This window comes from Tasmannia lanceolata, unplaced genomic scaffold (assembly GCF_043159265.1).
Source record: "Tasmannia lanceolata isolate RefF3 unplaced genomic scaffold, GAP_Taslan_0.1 ptg000005l, whole genome shotgun sequence".
Classification (NCBI taxonomy): Eukaryota; Viridiplantae; Streptophyta; class Magnoliopsida; order Canellales; family Winteraceae; genus Tasmannia; species Tasmannia lanceolata.
This window is the reverse complement of record NW_027518682.1, coordinates 20089803-20108465: the sequence shown is the minus strand read 5'-3', so window position 1 is coordinate 20108465 and position 18663 is coordinate 20089803. Positions and strand designations below refer to the sequence as shown.

Genomic DNA, 18663 nt, shown 5'->3' with positions numbered 1-18663 from the left:
GATAAAATTAGGAAACTCTACACAATATTTATCAAATCTAAAGTAACGTAAGAGCCATCAAACTCCTAAAAAATCTCTACTTTCTCATACACATTAGCTAACTAGGATGACTCACTTTAACATTCAAATTCGTCCACTAATTTCTATTAAAAATAAATTCTAATAAAAGAATTTCTAACCAACTAAAACTCTATATTCCTTGGGATCAACGTAGGCTGTTGATTTGCATGCTCGGATGAGATGCGCCTGCATCAAGAGGGCACGAATGGGCAGTGTGAGAAGTGACTAAAAAAAAATCAACCATATCTTAGGTGGAGATTTTGTTTCCTAGGTGGAGATTTTGTTTCCTAGTTTTTCAGGCTTTTCTTACCCGCTCCTCATTCGGTCCCCCTCCACCTCTCCCCTCACCATTGCTTAAGCTAAAATTCTAGGGAAAAAAAAATCATGCTAGCCATGTTTCGCTGCCATGAAAATGTTTTCTATGGAATTTTAGTTTATGAAGTGATGAGAGATGGGAGGGCGGGAGAAGGAACGACAAGAAAGAGCATAGGTGTGAGAAGGTGAGAAAAGGCTGAAAAACAATGAAAAGATAAGGGAATACCCCGCCCCTCGGGAAACAGATTCACCGATTTTTTTGCCTTTAAAACCTAACGACCGGCGCACTACTCGAGCCTGGTTTGTGGGTTAATCACGGTTGCAAAACCCTAGCTCTTAAACCCCTCCATTCCAGACCTCTCTACTACTTCTCCCCCAAAATCACGATGACAAATTCCAGACTCTTCAATCAGCAAAATACAGCTCTCATCAGAATATACAACCACCTCACGAATCGGACGGTCACAATCCAAGGTCAGTCCTACGCATCCATTTCTTCATTTTCTCCATCAAAAAACGCATTCCAAACCCTAGATTCTCTGTCACTCGCACCTTCCAACGACGAAATTCAAACCCTAGATTCCTCAGAGGAAGAAATCTTAAACTCCCACACACATTTAATTGAAGAGAAGGTTTCTTCAAATTTCTCTCCCTCCCAGATTTCCAGCCTTTTATTCAAGCTCCGTGGATCTCCTGATCGCGTTCTAGGGTTTATTGAAATGCTAGGGTTTCATCGTCTCAATCTCCGATGCTTTTGTATAGCTGCGATTATAATTTCCCAACTCAAATCGTCTCAGCCCTCAATTGAGCTCTTGAAGCGAGTGATCAATGGAAATCTCGCGCCGATTCCAGAGATCTTTGACACGCTGTTAGCCTCTCAAAAAAGATTGAAGTCTTCGAGCTCTGTAGTTTTTGATCTTCTGATTAGGGCTTTATGCGAATTGAAAAAAGCTGATCAAGCAATGGAATGCTTTTACCTGATGAAACATGCCGGGATTCTTCCCAAGATCGAAACCTGCAATGATCTATTGAGTGTTCTTTTGAAGCTTAATCAAGGGGAGACAGCTTGGGTTTTATATGCTGAGATGTTTAGATTGAAAATACCTTCTACAGTTATCACTTTCAATATAATGATAAATGCACTGTGTAAGGAAGGGAAGTTGAAGAAGGCGAAGGCTTTTATCTCTTACATGGAAGATTTTGGTTTCAAGCCAACAGTCGTGACCTTTAACACGATAATTCACGGGTACTGTTCGATTGGCAAAGTCGAAGGTGCATTTGAGATTTTTGATATGTTGAAGGAGAAGGGTATAAAACCAGATTCTTATACATATGGTTCGCTCATCAGTGGGCTCTGTAAGATGGGAAAGCTCCAAGATGCATCGGAATTGTTTAAGAAAATGGCGGAGAATGAGCTGACTCCTAGTGCTGTAACCTACAATACTTTAATAGATGGGTATTGTAATGCAGGGAATTTAGCAATGGCATTTAGATATAAGGATGAAATGATTGGAAAATGTATAAAGCCGACGGTTTGCACTTATAATTTGCTCATCCATGCTTTGTTTATGGAAGGGAGAATGAGTGAAGTGGAGGCTTTGCTTAAGGAAATGGGTTTAAGGGGAATGGTTCCTGATGCTATCACTTACAACATTTTGATCAATGGGTACTGCAAGGAGGGGAATGCAAAGAAGGCATTTGACCTCCATAGGGAGATGTTGAGTAAAAGTATTCGTCCCACAGCGGTTACTTACACGTCTCTTATCCATGTTCTCTGTAAGAGTAGTAGAATGAGAGAGGCGGACAAATTATTCGAACAGATAGTGGATAAAGGTTTGTCCCCAGATGTTGTGATGTTCAATGCCTTGATTGATGGGCATTGCGCTAACTCAAATATGGAGCGTGCATTTATGCTTCTAAAAGAGATGGATATGAAGAAGGTAGCTCCAGATGAGGTTACCTTCAACACTCTAATGCAAGGGCTCTGCAAGGCGGGGAAGTCAGTGGAGGCTCGTGAGCTCCTCAATGAAATGAAAAGTAGAGGGATAAAACCGGATTATATTAGTTATAACACTCTCATTAGTGGGTATAGTAGGAAAGGTGATATGAAGGATGCTTTCAAGGTTAGGGATGAGATGGTGAGTACAGGCTTCAATCCTACTCTTCTTACTTACAATGCTCTTATACAAGGGCTGTGTAAAAATAGGGAAGGGGAGCATGCTGAGGAGCTTCTCAAAGAAATGGTGAGGAAAGGCATTTCTCCTGATGACAGTACTTACATCTCGTTGATTGAGGGACTCAGCAATGGCGAAAACTCGGTGGAGCGTAATCAAATGTGAATTGATTTGGCCAGAAATTCCTTCCGAGGTAGAGTCACCCCTACCATAAATGTTTTGTTGAAGCATGTGCTGCCATTTGTAAGAGTTTGATTGTCTGTTAAGTGGTAGGTGAGGTATTATACTTTCAAACATGCTTCTGCCGCTGATGGCAGCTTATATATATCAAGCTGTTACAAACATCTGTTCATCAGGAACAGCTGGGGTGGGTGGCGTCCTTAGGGATGAGAGGGGTATAGCCAAGTGGGCCTTCTAATGTCCAATTGGAATTACAGACTCAAATGAAATTGAGGTCAGAGCACTATTACATGGTGTGAGAATCCTAGACGACTCTAGTGACCGAAGCAGATTAATTATAGAAGGAGACTCAATATTATCAGGTGGATAAGTGAGATTCAGCCTTACCCTTGGAGGTTTGCTCATATGATGGATGATATGTTTGATCGTCTCGAGGGTGCCTCACTGATCTTTGAGCATGTGCAGAGACAGGCAAATGCAGATGCTGATCAGCTAGCACGATCAGGGTAGGGGTGCATGCCTCTATGGCTACTGTATTTTTTAAATTTTTTTTTCGGATATATGTGTTATCTCTCCGCTTTGACCTTCTCGGTCACCTTTTCTTTAATGAAATTATTTGCTACTCAAAGAAAAAAAAAACACTTTTTCATCCATTCTACTCAACCCTTTTGCTCTTGTTTTGGTCTATGCATGTGTTTAATAAACCTTCTGGTGCCTTTCATATATGTGTATATATATTTTGAATGGTCGCCTTTCATATTTTATTTAGTTCAGGATTGTGGGCTTGTGAGGAACACTCGGCCTGTTTTAATAATTGCATGATTTGGTTTGCTTTGGAGATGTTTAAGGATGAATTTTAGTAATTGCATGATGAATTTTCAACGAATTTTGATTCAAATCCTGCTAGTGGTAAACAGTGACAACATTTTGTGGTGGTGCTATTTTAGTCTCAACCTCTTCAACTCCTTCAAATGGGGAGTGTTGGCAATAAAAATCAGCAATGTCCTTACGAATGTGAGCCTTGTACTTATCTTTGTGCACATGGGAAAACAAAACCAGAAATAAGTGTCACCTTAGACCAACGATAGGGATATTCTGTTCCTTTACATGTTCTGTCAAAAGCATGAATGAAGTGACCCCACATATGGTAATTTCAAGGAAATAACCACAGATTTGTTCCCTTGCCTAATATTTATTACTTTTAAAAAAGATACTAATTTAGCCATTTTTTCTTCCTCGCTTTCTCTTCTTCTCTGCTCCCTTCTTCCTTTTCTTCAAACCTCAAACCTCTCTATCCTAGGCTTTATATAGACTTCCAAGAGGTCGAGGTTTTCTCACCTTTCCATGTGGAATTGAATTTAAAATTATTATTATACTCTTTTGGAAGGACATTAGTAGATACGACATTAGTAGATACCAAGGTATGCTGTCTCTCAAATTCAAAAATTAGTATTTGAAATGCCAACCCAAATCAAAGCTTGTTATGTTGCACATGGGATTGAAACTGAGACATAAACATAACAAAAAGAGAGACTTGTCCTACCATTCAAAAAACAATGTGACTTGACTTTCTACAAGGCTTTGCATTATTTTGACCAATTGGGACCATGGCATCCTCATCCTACAGGACTCTAACAATTTCCATGAACACAAGTATCGATTGCTAACTAAATCTCAACTGCACAAAGCAATACGTGTCAGCTAGAGATAGATGGTCACAACCATGGGCTCCCATCTATCTCGAACAGGATGCTCATCTGCCATTGATGCTACATCATTTAGGCCCTGTTTGTTTTGGATTTTGAGAACCGGCTGTGATGTAGCCATTCTTTCTTCCTGTCTTTCTTTTGTTTTCTTCTCTCATCTTCCGTTCCTTTCCTTCCAGTATAAACAAAGCTCTCCACTGTATCATCTCCACCCTGTGCATCACAATGTTTCTTACTAGTATATGTATCTAAATCAAAGCTCCCCTATATTTTTAATAGAGGGCTATATTTTTAAGAGGGGATGAAAAATCGAATAACTAAAGTTTTAAGTTCAATATGTCAACCGACCGTCAGCTTTAAAACAAATAAATGTTTGCTCTCTCTCCCTCTATTTCAGGTTGTTGCATGCCTTTCTAGTAATGTTATATGCTCACAGAACCAGCTGAGAACTCAGAGGCTGCAGAACTAGGCCTCGATCCTAACCCTATACGACCTGGTAAATAGCTGCTGGAAAAGCATTTGACTGCGCCTTACAACATTTCCACCAATTATCTATTAGGGGCTCTCATGAAGTTCGAACTTTAGCCTAAGGTGTGGTTTTATATATATCTTAGTTAATGGCTTTCAAATGTGGTTTTAATGTTCCATTTTTAATACTGACTTAAAAAGCCACTTTAAAGTGGCCTTAATCGATGGGTAAGAGTTTCTTATGGGGTCATATTTAGGCCACGTTTGGCAACCATGATTTTTTCCATGGAATATTAGTTTATTTAGGGGTGAGTTAGGGCTATGGATGGTGGGAGACAAGAGTTGGGGAAGTAAATCATACTTTGATGGGGTTTTTGCAAAAAGAGTCACCAACTATAGCGTTTTTGCATATAGAGTCCATCTTTATGTCTCTCTATTGCTAAGATCTCTCGCATTGAATTTCCCACACATATCTTCTTTTTTTTTTTTCCTCGCAGGAGTTATCTTTTTTTATGATTTCTTTAACAAACCTATATATCTATGAGTTGTTAAAAATTTTGGGGATCTGGAGATCGGACTTGTTAGTGGAGAGAGCAATTTCGAACTATGTGGACATTAATTACAAATTAGGGTTTCTCCCCTATATATACAATTGCTTAAAAATGCTATAAGAAAACATATAAATTACTTCAAGATTTCATAAAGAGAGAAAGAAAATCATGAACTAAAAAGACTCCTCAAGCTGTGTTGTTAATGAAGTTTGATAGATTGCTTGCAATTGCAAGGAGCATGTGTAACTTTTCAAACTTTGCCACTCAAAGAGAAGTTGAAGTCACATTAAATTGGACTCACTCAACCCTAACCTCTTCTCGTAGTTGGAAACTTGCCGAATATATACAGACGAAAGAAAAGCATAAAACCTAGACGCCTCTGGGGGCCTCGTTTGACCCATTCCGAGAGATCCTCCAGCTTGAGTGGGGCCCCTCCACTCACGACACTCTACGAGATTGATTACCTCAGTCACTTAGGAGTTAGGATAGATTGGCCAGCTGTACTTATTACTAAGCCGCAAGTGCGGGCAACTATCTGTGTCTGGGCATTGGTTACGAGATAGGAAGGGTGCGAGCAACTATCTGCCCACATAATGCGTTGGGTCTCTGCTTAAGGCAAGAATATGTGAAATTAACGAAATTGCTTTAGGATGAAAAGATCTGTCTTCGAGATCTGTGTCTGGGCATTGGGTAGGAGATAGGAAGTTTGTAGTCACCTATCCGGCCACATAATGAGTTTGGACTCTACTTCAGGCAATAGTACGTGAAATTTATGAAAATGGTATAGGATGAAAAGATCTGTCTGTCTGGGCATTAGCTACAGAATAGGAAGGTTGTGGGAACCTATCTGCCCGCATAACGCGTCCGTTCTCTACTTCAGGCAATAGTGTGAAATTTATGAAATGCTTTAGCAGTATAAGAAAGGGATATTGATATGTAGCAGGGACTCTGCTCAAACTCTAGAAACAATTGTGACATTGGCAGTGAGTGACAGATGATCTTGTTAGCAATGGGAACCATTTGGAGGTCATGTTGGGCACTACTAGAGAGTAGATGAAGCTACCAAGGGCCACACTTCATGGAGAGCTTCCATCTTACTTGAGCACTGAGTAGCTTACTTCCTAGTTTCTTCACCGTCCCACTCCTTTTTGTCCTAATTTCTGAGAAAATCCGCATGAGTTTCACTCCTAAGGATGAATTTAAGGTTCTTGAGGTGGAATTTCACCTTAAGCTAAAGGTAGAGTTGAAGGCAAGGAAAGAAGAGACTTTTGGGGGAGGAGATGCATCTATTTGTAGAGTTTAGGCAAGGCCCATTAGTTTTGTTAATTCCATTAAAGGGTGTTTTCGTGACAAGTGACAATATCATAATCCTTGGCTTCCCGAGAACTGAAAAATAAGATGAGTCAAAGTGAAGCTTGAATTTGACCTGTAAATCGGACCATGAGATGAAGTCATTTTGACATCATATTGTGATGTTCGACAGCTCCACCTCATGTGATTGAATAAAAGAAGCGAGAGGGGGTGCCATTTCTTGTTATAGAAAATAATTTCCGAGGATTTTTAAGTGCAATAAGTTGGGTTTGTCGCCCCCTTTTTTTGTGATCTTTCATGTGATCAATAAAGGCGTTGAAAGTTGGGTTGCTAGTTTTGGGAAGTTTGGGGATTTTAGGACTTATCTTGTTGGAATGGGTCCATTTGATTTTGTTGATCACTACAATTTTTTGATTGAATGAGGGTCTTAGGGTTTCATTTTTTTGAATGGTAAAGTTTATTAGTGAACCAAACAAAATCTACAATGCCTCAAAGAGTCGAGACCAAGGTGGTCTTAAGAAAGCATGCAAGCAACCAGCAAGCTCCTCACCAAGGGTCCTCCAAAGGAAATGAAGTAGAAACAAGAAAGCGTGCAAGCAACCAGCAAGCCCCTTACCGAGGGTCCTCCAAAGGAAATGAACCAGAAACAGCCAAAATCTCTCTAGCAACACTTCACGAGCAAGAATGTCAATTGAATCATATTATTGGAATATCTTTCTTCATTTGAAGGACCAATCTTCAACAAAGACTACATTTGAATCTACATGGAAGAGCCAACACCTTTGCCTTATTGGAGTCGTTGCATCCTATCGGGGCAGAGTAAGTTAATCAAACGTCACCATAATGACCTATAAAAGTACCACATATACGGATATACCAATAGCGCTATGACTGCCAAGATTGAATCCATCAGAATTTAGTTTGAAGAATCCTAAAGGAGGAGATCATCAAGGGGATGGAGTATTAATGCAGGGTGCGCGGTAGTCAAAGCTCTGATACCACATGATGTAGCATGTGCGGTAGCGAGAGTTTAGATACCAATTGATGTAAACGAGCACAGTAAGATATTAGGGTAATGATTAAGGGCAAGGTTTTAAATTTCAGTTTCGTGGGTGATTTCGGTCCTCACCGAAACCGAAATTTTAGCCGAAATTTTGAAATTTCAGTAGACGCGCTCGAAATTTCGTTTTCTTGGGCCGAAATTTCAGTAAATTCGGCTGAAATTTTGTAAAGGAATAAAACATTAATAAATTTTCACGAATTTCGCCGAAATTTTGACCGAAATTTACATGATAAATTTCATGTAAATTTCGGCAATTTCGGTTTCGGTCCTCAGTCCTCACCGAAATCCGACCTTGATTAAGGGTAAGAGTGAGGTTAAGGAGCAAGGTTAAGGAGCAAAGTGGTGGTGTTTGGTTGAGTTCCAAAAGGCTTGGGTAAAGGTGAGTAGGGAAGGATGGTATCTGTGACGTTTGCAAGAAAGGGTTTGGGTATTTGTGAGATGTGGTGAAGAAGATGATGATGGTGGAGTTTTAGGTGGGGTTAGGTGAAAGTGTTTGGGCTTGGTGAGGGTCTAATTTTGAGTTGGAAAAGGAGAGGGAGATACAGGTTTTGGGTGGAAGAATTTAAAGAGAGGAAAGGAGGCGGATTGAAGATGGTCAGTGGGTGAAGGCTTAGGAGGATAGAAGTGCAACTCTCTGCACTTTCAGGGCAACAAGCTGTCTTGGAATTGTGGCGCTTATAGATAGCAGTTGCTGCTCTTTTCGGCGTTAAAATAGAGCTTAATTTGTGGGAAATTCAGAGCTTAAAACCACTTGCAGTAGAATTAAATTTCAGCCGTCAAGCTTGCTGAAATTAAGTTCAGAAATTCTGAATTTTTCAGGTGGCTGAATTGAAATGAGCAGTACCAGTTTTAACTTTCTGCAATTTCAGCAATCTAAACCAGTTTGATGTGATGAATGGATGCTATCTATGGCTGTTGACAGCGCAGGTTGCAAGATTGTTTGCCGGATGATAAACTTCAGTGGGAATGGAACTGGAAAAGCTAATTTGTGGCAGCAAGAAGGTAGCAAGACGAGCAACAGATGGTTAGGAAATTTGTGGGCTGCTCTAATTCAGCAGAAGCTGAAACTTGGACTTGTATTGCAAGCAGAAGGGAAAACCAGGAACAAGGTGACTGCTAAAAACGTGAGCTGCAAAGTGATGGTGACTTCTTGTAAAGAAGCTCAAGATCAAATCTTCCAAAGTTGTAAACAGAGCTCAGCAGGAACTTCCTAGCTGCTCCAACAGTGAACAGATGAGGCAAGGAGGAATTTCTGAAATCTGTGTGATGGAAACTAATCAATGGATGATTAGTTCTTTGATGGAATCTTGACTAGACAAGAAGAGGAGGGTTGATTAGTTGAAATCAAGTTGATCTCCACTGTTCTATCTCCAAGAACATTCACTCACACGTTAACAATCACTCACACAAGACGGATTTTCATTCAATAAGGGATGTTTTATTCATAGTATTAAAGCCCTTTCTATAGATAAAGGTAAGTTTACAGTATGGAAGATGAAATAAAAATAGGAAGAAGGCCAAATCTTGCTTTGTCATTTAGAGCTTCTACGTTTGCTAGGCAAGAAAACAGAGCATTAACTTATTGATAAGAATTTTCTGTGCCGCTCGCAAAGCTCAGAGGCAGGGGATAAGGTTTACTACAAGGATATTTTCTGTTCTTAAAAGCTCAGGTATACAAGAATCAGAGGCATTCAGTATAAGACACCGTATTATTTCATTAGTAAAGAATTCTTCTGAAGCATTCATATTTGCACTAATAGGATTATTTTTATGTTGTTCTTAAAGCTTAGAATCAAGGTTTGGGATTGATAACCAGAGTACTTACCAAAAATCAGCCAAATTCTATCATTAAAGCTCAGAGTTGAGATAATCAGAACATGTTACGAAAAGCATTGGGTGAGCACCCTAGGGTTGGTTTAAGTGGATCGGGTGCTCTGTCTCATGTTTATATTCAGCATCCACCCCTAAGATGCAGTGTTCCTGGAGCTAGAGGTTTATACTATGATGACGGGAATAAGTTATTACTCTCCCCAGCATCTGGTGAGGTAATTATGGAATATCATGTGTATCAGTATTTTAAAATTTCATTTCTGGCAGATTGAACTATGTATAAATATTTTAAATTTTCGTTTCTGGCACATTGAACTAAGTTGATTTTAATGGGAGGGTCTTATTTTGCAGGTTTTTTCATGGAAAATTGGCCAGTTTGCCCTCTTTGATGAAGCTCCTAGTTCTGACCCAATAAGCGAATTTCCCGTTGTATCAATTCGATATTCTCTAGATGGAGAGGCTATAGGGATTCAACGATCGGATCATGAAATTGAGTTCAAAAATAGAGAAACTGGGGAATCTTTTAGCCGAAAGTGCAGGGAAGAAACTGAAAGCATCCTGGGTTTTTTCTGGACAGATTGCCCAACCTGTGATGTTATATTCATAAAAACTAGGTACTGCAGAAAATTCTATCTACTGGGATGTACATATTGGTATAAAATTTATATTAAATATCCATGAACTTTGCATGCATTTCTTTATAGCGCATATTAAATGCATCCCGGTTTTTGAACACAAGGCACTTTCTTTCCTTTAAAAGATGCAAAAGGTGAGTCAGGAAATTTTGGCGCGGGATCTAGATCAAATAAGAACCTTACTGCTGAACAAGTGGATCGGCAGAATTCCAATCTTATGAATAAAGAACTGAGATGCCTCCATGAATAAGCTTCCATGCAAAGAAGTGTTGGTCTCAAGTTGAGCTGGGGCGTCATTTCATTCTCGTAACGGGACACAATATCTTGAGTACCTATGATGGTGACCACATCTGCTGGCATGTGACCACATCACCAAGGGGACGGACGAATAACATAACGAGAAGACGATAACACTCTCCCTAAAGAAGACAAAACGAAGAAAAAGACAACACCAAGAGAAAGGAACAACTCCAAGAAAAACATGAAAACACTTCCCCTCAAATTGAAGGTTGAATACCTTCACCTTGCAATGAAAACGCAGCCTTACACCTGCTTTGCAGAGAGGTTGTTTCCGTGATTCGAACCCGGATGATCAGGTCACAATGGAGCAAAATACTCTTGATCATGGTTTTAAATTTCGGCCGAAATATTTCGGTTTCGAGACAAACCGAAACGAAATTCACATGAAGTCGTTTCTTTACAAGATTTCGCCGAAATTTTACCGAAATTCCGAAAATTCTCCAAAATGTCGCCGAAATTTCATTTTTGGACTTTTTACAAAATTTCCACCGAAATTTTAAAGATGTACACCGAAATGTTATCATTTCCACCGAAATTTATGAAATTTCCACCAAAGTAGCCGAAATTGACACAGAAATTTTACACATTTTGGTTGAAATTAAAAAAATAAACGAAATCATAATCTTATTTTTACATGATTTCGGCCAAAATTTCGGCACGAAACCGAAACATTTCGGTTTCGTTCGTGGCCGAAACCGACACCTAAACCAAAATTTAAAATCTTGCTCCTGATACATACATGAGCAAAATACTCTAGACTAACCATATCGTGTTTTTTGAATGATTAATATCATTTTATACGGATGCTAAGGTGCTCTTGCTTGTTGATTTTTTGAGTGATTTTTTCCACACTCCCACTCCCAATCTGCCACCACTTCAGCTCTATTTTGTGCAATTGTGCAAGATTGTGATTTATAAGAAGTGTTGATAACTGAGAAATCGTTAATTCTAATCTCCCTAGAATAGGATCAAACTCGATGTGCAGCTAATGACAATAGAAATGCAAGAAACACAAACACAAAAATGCAAAAAACACAAGATTTATGTGGTTCGGCAGTGTGCCTATGTCCACAGGAGAAGAGAGTTTCACTATGTCGATATTAGGGTTTCAAACCCTCTTTTTTACCTTTTATCTCAGCCAAGAAGACACCCCATGGAATACAAGACATCTGCACAAATAGTTTTTTGATCCACGGAATACTTTTTTGATTTTTGGAGCACATAAGGTGGTACGAAACTGTAACTGGAGCCTTGTCCAGAAAGAATACTACTCTATCAACATGAAATGATACTCTCATTCTATCTGTAGCATTTTAGTGACCTCCATATATGCCATGCATTGGCCCAGACTCCGAACTATTTTATCCTTCAGACTTTTAGTCAACCATGGAGAGTGAACATAGTAAAATGTGTAAGAGTAAATTAGATGTAAAGATTGAGGTTTTACAGAATGTATTGCAGGTACAGACTCTTTAAGACCTATTTTGCGAGTTATTTGAAAAGGTATTTTAATGGGAATTGTGACGACTGAGTTATTCTTGAATCCAAACTTTGTAACCATGAAGAGGCATGGGATAAGGTTGTTCAGATGGGCAAATTATGTGTAGATGTTTCAAACGAGCTATGTTAAATTAAATACCATTCAACTCGTAAAATTGTTAAAGAAGAAAACCATAAATTGCATGCAATTGGAGACTGTTCTAGTGTAGGATAAGACCATTCTTCGCTCAATAGGAGGTTAACAACCTCAGGTGCTGATTTTGATGTCAATTATGGTAGAAATCCATCAGTGTGGACTACGAGAGTGAGTCTCTTCAATGAACCTGGTGACATGTGATATTGCATAATGTGAAGCACTTGAGGCAGCGTAATAGGATGTCACTGAGAGCTGAGCAAACTACTTTGGCACTGCATAACCTGTGGCAGAATGCCATGAGAGCAGATTAAGGGTAATTGAATCTAAAATGGTGCTGCCGACATAAGGAATTTGTGGTTTAGAACAGCTCAAAATCCAAATGCCTGAATTCCACATTTGGATACACACAAGATTTAGATTTGCATTTCTCACATTTGGCAGTTGAGATTTGGATCAGGATCAAATCCTAGATTTCCAAATCAGCCACAACGGTGAAAAAAAAATCTGATTTTCAAATCTGTTTTGCAAGACAATATTTGGAAATCCATAATTGTGGCAATTACCTTCACCTTGCAGCAGCAGGACCTCCCTCCCTCCCTCTCGTACAACATGAGGATGATTGATGTATATTATAATGTTTGAGAGAGAGAGAGAATTGGGGTTTATAGTGGGTTCGTGGTAGAGGTCGCCCGATCTTTGTAACTCGGGGAGAGAGAGAGAGAGAGAGAGAGCGCGCCAGGAACCAATCTCTTTGATTTCCAGTTTGTTGGTTCGAGTAACCCTGTAAAGGGCCCACGACTTAACAACGGAAGTTATATATTCGCCCCCTTTTTTTACTTGGGACAACTCCCATAGTAGAAGAACCCAACCAGAACTAGGATTAGAGACAGGTAGATTCTAAATGATTCATTTAGCCGACCCCAACTAGTTTGGGACAAAGGCTTTATTGAGTTGAGTTGAGCTCCCCCGTGGTATATTTATGACCATGTGGAATGTGGCTGTTCCAAGTGAAAACGAACGGGGCCACTATATCCTTTCCCTTTTAATAATATACAAGGTCTGGGCGCAGTAACGAATAACGTTAAGGAGGAGGGGGGATAACATTTCCCAAAGAAAAACTTTATTCAAAATAGGGGTTTTTGCAAAAAGAGTCTCGTTTTTGCATATAGAGTTGATCAATGGGTACTGCAAGGAGGGGAATGCAAAGAAGGCATTTGACCTCCATAGGGAGATGTTGAGTAAAAGTATTCGTCCCACAGCGGTTACTTACACATCTCTTATCCATGTTCTCTGTAAGAGTAGTAGAATGAGAGAGGCGGACAAATTATTCGAACAGATAGTGGATAAAGGTTTGTCCCCAGATGTTGTGATGTTCAATGCCTTGATTGATGGGCATTGCGCTAACTCAAATATGGAGCGTGCATTTATGCTTCTAAAAGAGATGGATATGAAGAAGGTAGCTCCAGATGAGGTTACCTTCAACACTCTAATGCAAGGGCTCTGCAAGGCGGGGAAGTCAGTGGAGGCTCGTGAGCTCCTCAATGAAATGAAAAGTAGAGGGATAAAACCGGATTATATTAGTTATAACACTCTCATTAGTGGGTATAGTAGGAAAGGTGATATGAAGGATGCTTTCAAGGTTAGGGATGAGATGGTGAGTACAGGCTTCAGTCCTACTCTTCTTACTTACAATGCTCTTATACAAGGGCTGTGTAAAAATAGGGAAGGGGGGCATGCTGAGGAGCTTCTCAAAGAAATGGTGAGGAAAGGCATTTCCCCTGATGACAGTACTTACATCTCGCTGATTGAGGGACTCAGCAATGGTGAAAACTCGGTGGAGCGTAATCAAATGTGAATTAATTTGGCCCGAAATTCCTTCCGAGGTAGAGTCACCCCTACCATAAATGTTTTGTTGAAGCATGTGCTGCCGTTTGTAAGAGTTTGATTGTCTGTTCAGTGGTAGGTGAGGTATTATACTTTCAAACATGCTTCTGCCGCTGATGGCAGCTTATATATATCAAGCTGTTACAAACATCTGTTCATCAGGAACAGCTGGGGTGGGTGGCGTCCTTAGGGATGAGAGGGGTATAGCCAAGTGGGCCTTCTAATGTCCAATTGGAATTACAGACTCAAATGAAATTGAGGTCAGAGCACTATTACATGGTGTGAGAATCCTAGACGACTCTAGTGACCGAAGCAGATTAATTATAGAAGGAGACTCAATATTATCAGGTGGATAAGTGAGATTCAGCCTTACCCTTGGAGGTTTGCTCATATGATGGATGATATGTTTGATCGTCTCGAGGGTGCCTCACTGATCTTTGAGCATGTCCAGAGACAGGCAAATGCAGATGCTGATCAGCTAGCATGATCAGGGTAGGGGTGCAGGCCTCTATGGATACTGTATTTTTACTTTTATTTTTTTAATTTTTTTTTTCGGATATATGTGTTATCTCTCCGCTTTGACCTTCTCGGTCACCTTTTCTTTAACTCCTTCAAATGGGGAGTGTTGGCAATAAAAATCAGCAATGTCCTTACGAATGTGAGCCTTGTACTTATCTTTGTGCACATGGGAAAACAAAACCAGAAATAAGTGTCACCTTAGACCAACGATAGGGATATTCTGTTCCTTTACATGTTCTGTCAAAAGCATGAATGAAGTGACCCCACATATGGTAATTTCAAGGAAATAACCACAGATTTGTTCCCTTGCCTAATATTTATTACTTTTAAAAAAGATACTAATTTAGCCATTTTTTCTTCCTCGCTTTCTCTTCTTCTCTGCTCCCTTCTTCCTTTTCTTCAAACCTCAAACCTCTCTATCCTAGGCTTTATATAGACTTCCAAGAGGTCGAGGTTTTCTCACCTTTCCATGTGGAATTGAATTTAAAATTATTATTATACTCTTTTGGAAGGACATTAGTAGATACGACATTAGTAGATACCAAGGTATGCTGTCTCTCAAATTCAAAAATTAGTATTTTAAATGCCAACCCAAATCAAAGCTTGTTATGTTGCACATGGGATTGAAACTGAGACACAAACATAACAAAAAGAGAGACTTGTCCTACCATTCAAAAAACAATGTGACTTGACTTTCTACAAGGTAACAAGGCTTTGCATTATTTTGCTCAATTGGGACGACGACATCCTCATCCTACAGGACTCTTAACAATTTCCATGAACACAAGTATCGCTTGCTAACTAAATCTCAACTGCACATAGCAATACGTGTCAGCTAGAGATAGATGGTCACAACCATGGGCTCCCATCTATCTCGAACAGGATGCTCATCTGCCATTGATGCTACGTCATTTAGGCCCTGTTTGTTTTGGATTTTGAGAACCGGCTGTGATTTAGCCATTCTTTCTTCCTGCCTTTGTTTACTTTTCTTCTCTCATCTTCCTTTCCTTTCCTTCCGGTATAAACAAAGCTCTCCACTGTATCATCTCCACGCTGTGCATCACAATGTTTCTTACTAGTATATGTATCTAAATCAAAGCTCCCCTATATTTTTAATAGAGGGCTATATTTTTAAGAGGGGATGAAAAATCGAATAACTAAAGTTTTAAGTTCAATATGTCAACCGACCGTCAGCTTTTAAAACAAATAAATGTTTGCTCTCTCCCCCTCTATTTCAGGTTGTTGCATGCCTTTCTAGTAATGTTATATGCTCACAGAATCAGCTGAGAACCTAGAGGCTGCAGAACTAGTACTCGATCCTAACCCTACGCGACCTGGTAAATAGCTGCTGGAAAAGCATTTGACTGCGCCTTACAACATTTCCACCAATTATCTATTAGGGGCTCTCATGAAGTTCCAACTTTAGCCTAAGGTGTGGTTTTATATATATCTTAGTTAATGGCTTTCAAATGTGGTTTTAATGTTCCATTTTTAATACTGACTTAAAAAGCCACTTTAAAGTGGCCTTAATCGATGGGTAAGAGCTTCTTATGGGGTCATATTTAGGCTGATTTTTTCCATGGAATATTAGTTTATTTAGGGGTGAGTTAGGGCTATGGATGGTGGGAGACAAGAGTAGGGGAAATAAATCATACTTTGATGGGGTTTTTGCAAAAAGAGTCACCAACTATAGCGTTTTTGCATATAGAGCCCTCTATTTTGGCTAATTTGCAAATCAGGTAATGCATTATGGTCATTCGTTGGTTGCATATTAGGTCATATGAAGACCTTTCCTAACGGAATGCAAAAGGAGTCGTGTTTCAATTTTAAAAAGACAAAAATACCCTTTGTTATTTAAAAGAAGAAATTATACATGCGCGTGCGGCCCAAAACAGAAGTGGGCCCACATTGTTTGTGTGATCCAAACCATTCATTCATTGGGTCCTTATGTAGATAGGGTGTGCCCAAGAAATCTTTTCCATGGGCTGATCCTAACCCTCTGATTTCTTGAGGTTTAAAATTGAAGGCACAAATATAAAATCCTCCACAGATCAGAGGGTTGAATCATCACATGGAGAAGTTTTTTGGGCACACCCCTATCTACATGAGGGCCCAATAAATGAATGGTCGAAATGCTTGCCACATGTACATAGTAGATGACAACCTTAAATGCATTCATATATCCTTGTAATTGACACCACACCAAAAATTGGAACAAAGGGTATTTTTACTTTTAACGGAGAATTTATACGGCGGATGACAATGTGTCCACATGCATCAAAAAATACCGTGGGGCCTACATTGCTTGGGTGATCCAAACCGTTCATTTATTGGGCCCCTATGTAGATAGGATGTGCCCAAAAAATCATCTCCATACGATGATCCTAACCCCGTGATCTGTGGAGGTTTTCATATTATGCCTTCAATATTCAACCTCCATTAGGATCATCCTACCGAGAAGATTTCTAGGGCACACCCTATCTATACTGTGGCTCAATGTGGCTCAATGAATGAACGGTTTGGATCAGCCAAACAATGTGGACCCCACTGCCTTTTTGGGCTGCACGTGCATGCACGGACATCTTCCCTGTAATTTCTACTTTTAGCAAGCAAAGGGCATTCTTGTCTTTTTAATAATTGAAAGACGTCTCTGTTTGCATTCCGTTAAGAAACACCTCATATGACCTGATTTGCAATGAAATGCCATAAGCCATAACCTGATTTGCAAATTGATAAACTAAAGGACTCTATTTGCAAAAACGAGACTCTTTTTGCAAAAACCCCTATTTTGATTAAAGTTTTTCTTTGGGAAATGTTATCCCCCCTCTTCCTTAACGTTATTCGTTACTGCGCCCAGACCTTCTTATATTATTAAAAGGGAAATGATATAGTGGCCCCGTTCGTGTTCACTTGGAACAGCCACATTCTACATGGTCATAAATATACTATAGGGAGCTCAACTCAACTCAATAAAGACTTTGTCCCAAACTAGTTGGGGTCGGCTAAATGAATCATTTAGAATCTACCTGCCTCTAATCCTAGTTCTGGTTGGGTTCTTCTACTATGGGAGTTGTCCCAAGTAAAAAAAAGGGGCGAATATATAACTTCCGTTGTTAAGTCGTGGGCCCTTTACAGGGTTACTCGAACCAACAAACTGGAAATCAAAGAGATTGGTTCCTGGCTCTCTCTCTCTCTCTCTCTCTCTCTCTCTCTCTCTCTCTCTCCGAGTGACAAAGATCGGGCGACCTCTACCACGAACCCACTATAAACCCCAATTCTCTCTCTCTCTCTCTCTCTCACACACACATTACAATATACATCAAACATCCTCATGTTGTACGAAGGGAGGGAGGGAGGTCCTCCTGCTGCAGGGTGAAGGTAATTGCCACAATTATGGATTTCCAAATATTGTCTTGCAAAACAGATTTGAAAATCAGATTTTTTTTTCCACCGTTGTGGCTGATTTGGAAATCTAGGATCCGCTGATTTGGAAATCTAGGATTTGATCCTGATCCAAATCTCAACTGCCAAATGTGAGAAATGCAAATCTAAATCTTGTGTATCCAAATGTGGAATTCAGGCATTTGGATTTTGAGCTGTCCACAAATTCCTTATGTCGGCAGCACCATTTTAGATTCAATTACCCTTAATCTGCTCTCATGGCATTCTGCCACAGGTTATGCAGTGCCAAAGTAGTTTGCTCAGCTCTCAGTGACATCCTATTACGCTGCCTCAAGTGCTTCACATTATGCAATATCACATGTCACCAGGTTCATTGAAGAGACTCACTCTCGTAGTCCACACTGATGGATTTCTACCATAATTGACATCAAAATCAGCACCTGAGGTTGTTAACCTCCTATTAAGAGAAGAATGGTCTTATCCTACACTAGAACAGTCTCCAATTGCATGCAATTTATGGTTTTCTTCTTTAAGAATTTTACGAGTTGAATGGTATTTAATTTAACATAGCTCGTTTGAAACATCTACACATAATTTGCACATCTGAACAACGTTATCCCATGCCTCTT

At 39.7% G+C, this 18663-nt stretch overlaps 1 protein-coding gene and 1 long non-coding RNA gene across 2 annotated transcripts; both read left to right on the top strand.

The window, feature by feature from the left end:
- Positions 1-331: 331 nt before the first annotated feature.
- LOC143876414 (Pentatricopeptide repeat (PPR) superfamily protein) lies at positions 332-14816 on the top strand. Its single transcript, XM_077378111.1, has 4 exons — positions 332-2710; positions 3092-3235; positions 8751-9010; positions 13399-14816. Exons 1-4 carry the CDS (start codon positions 762-764, stop codon positions 14082-14084), a joined length of 3039 nt encoding a protein of 1012 aa, XP_077234226.1. The 5' UTR covers positions 332-761; the 3' UTR covers positions 14085-14816.
- LOC143877878 (uncharacterized) lies at positions 9424-10351 on the top strand. The gene is made up of 3 exons (XR_013250823.1): positions 9424-9498; positions 9614-9873; positions 10010-10351. It is a non-coding gene; the product is annotated as an uncharacterized LOC143877878 (long non-coding RNA).
- Positions 14817-18663: the final 3847 nt, after the last annotated feature.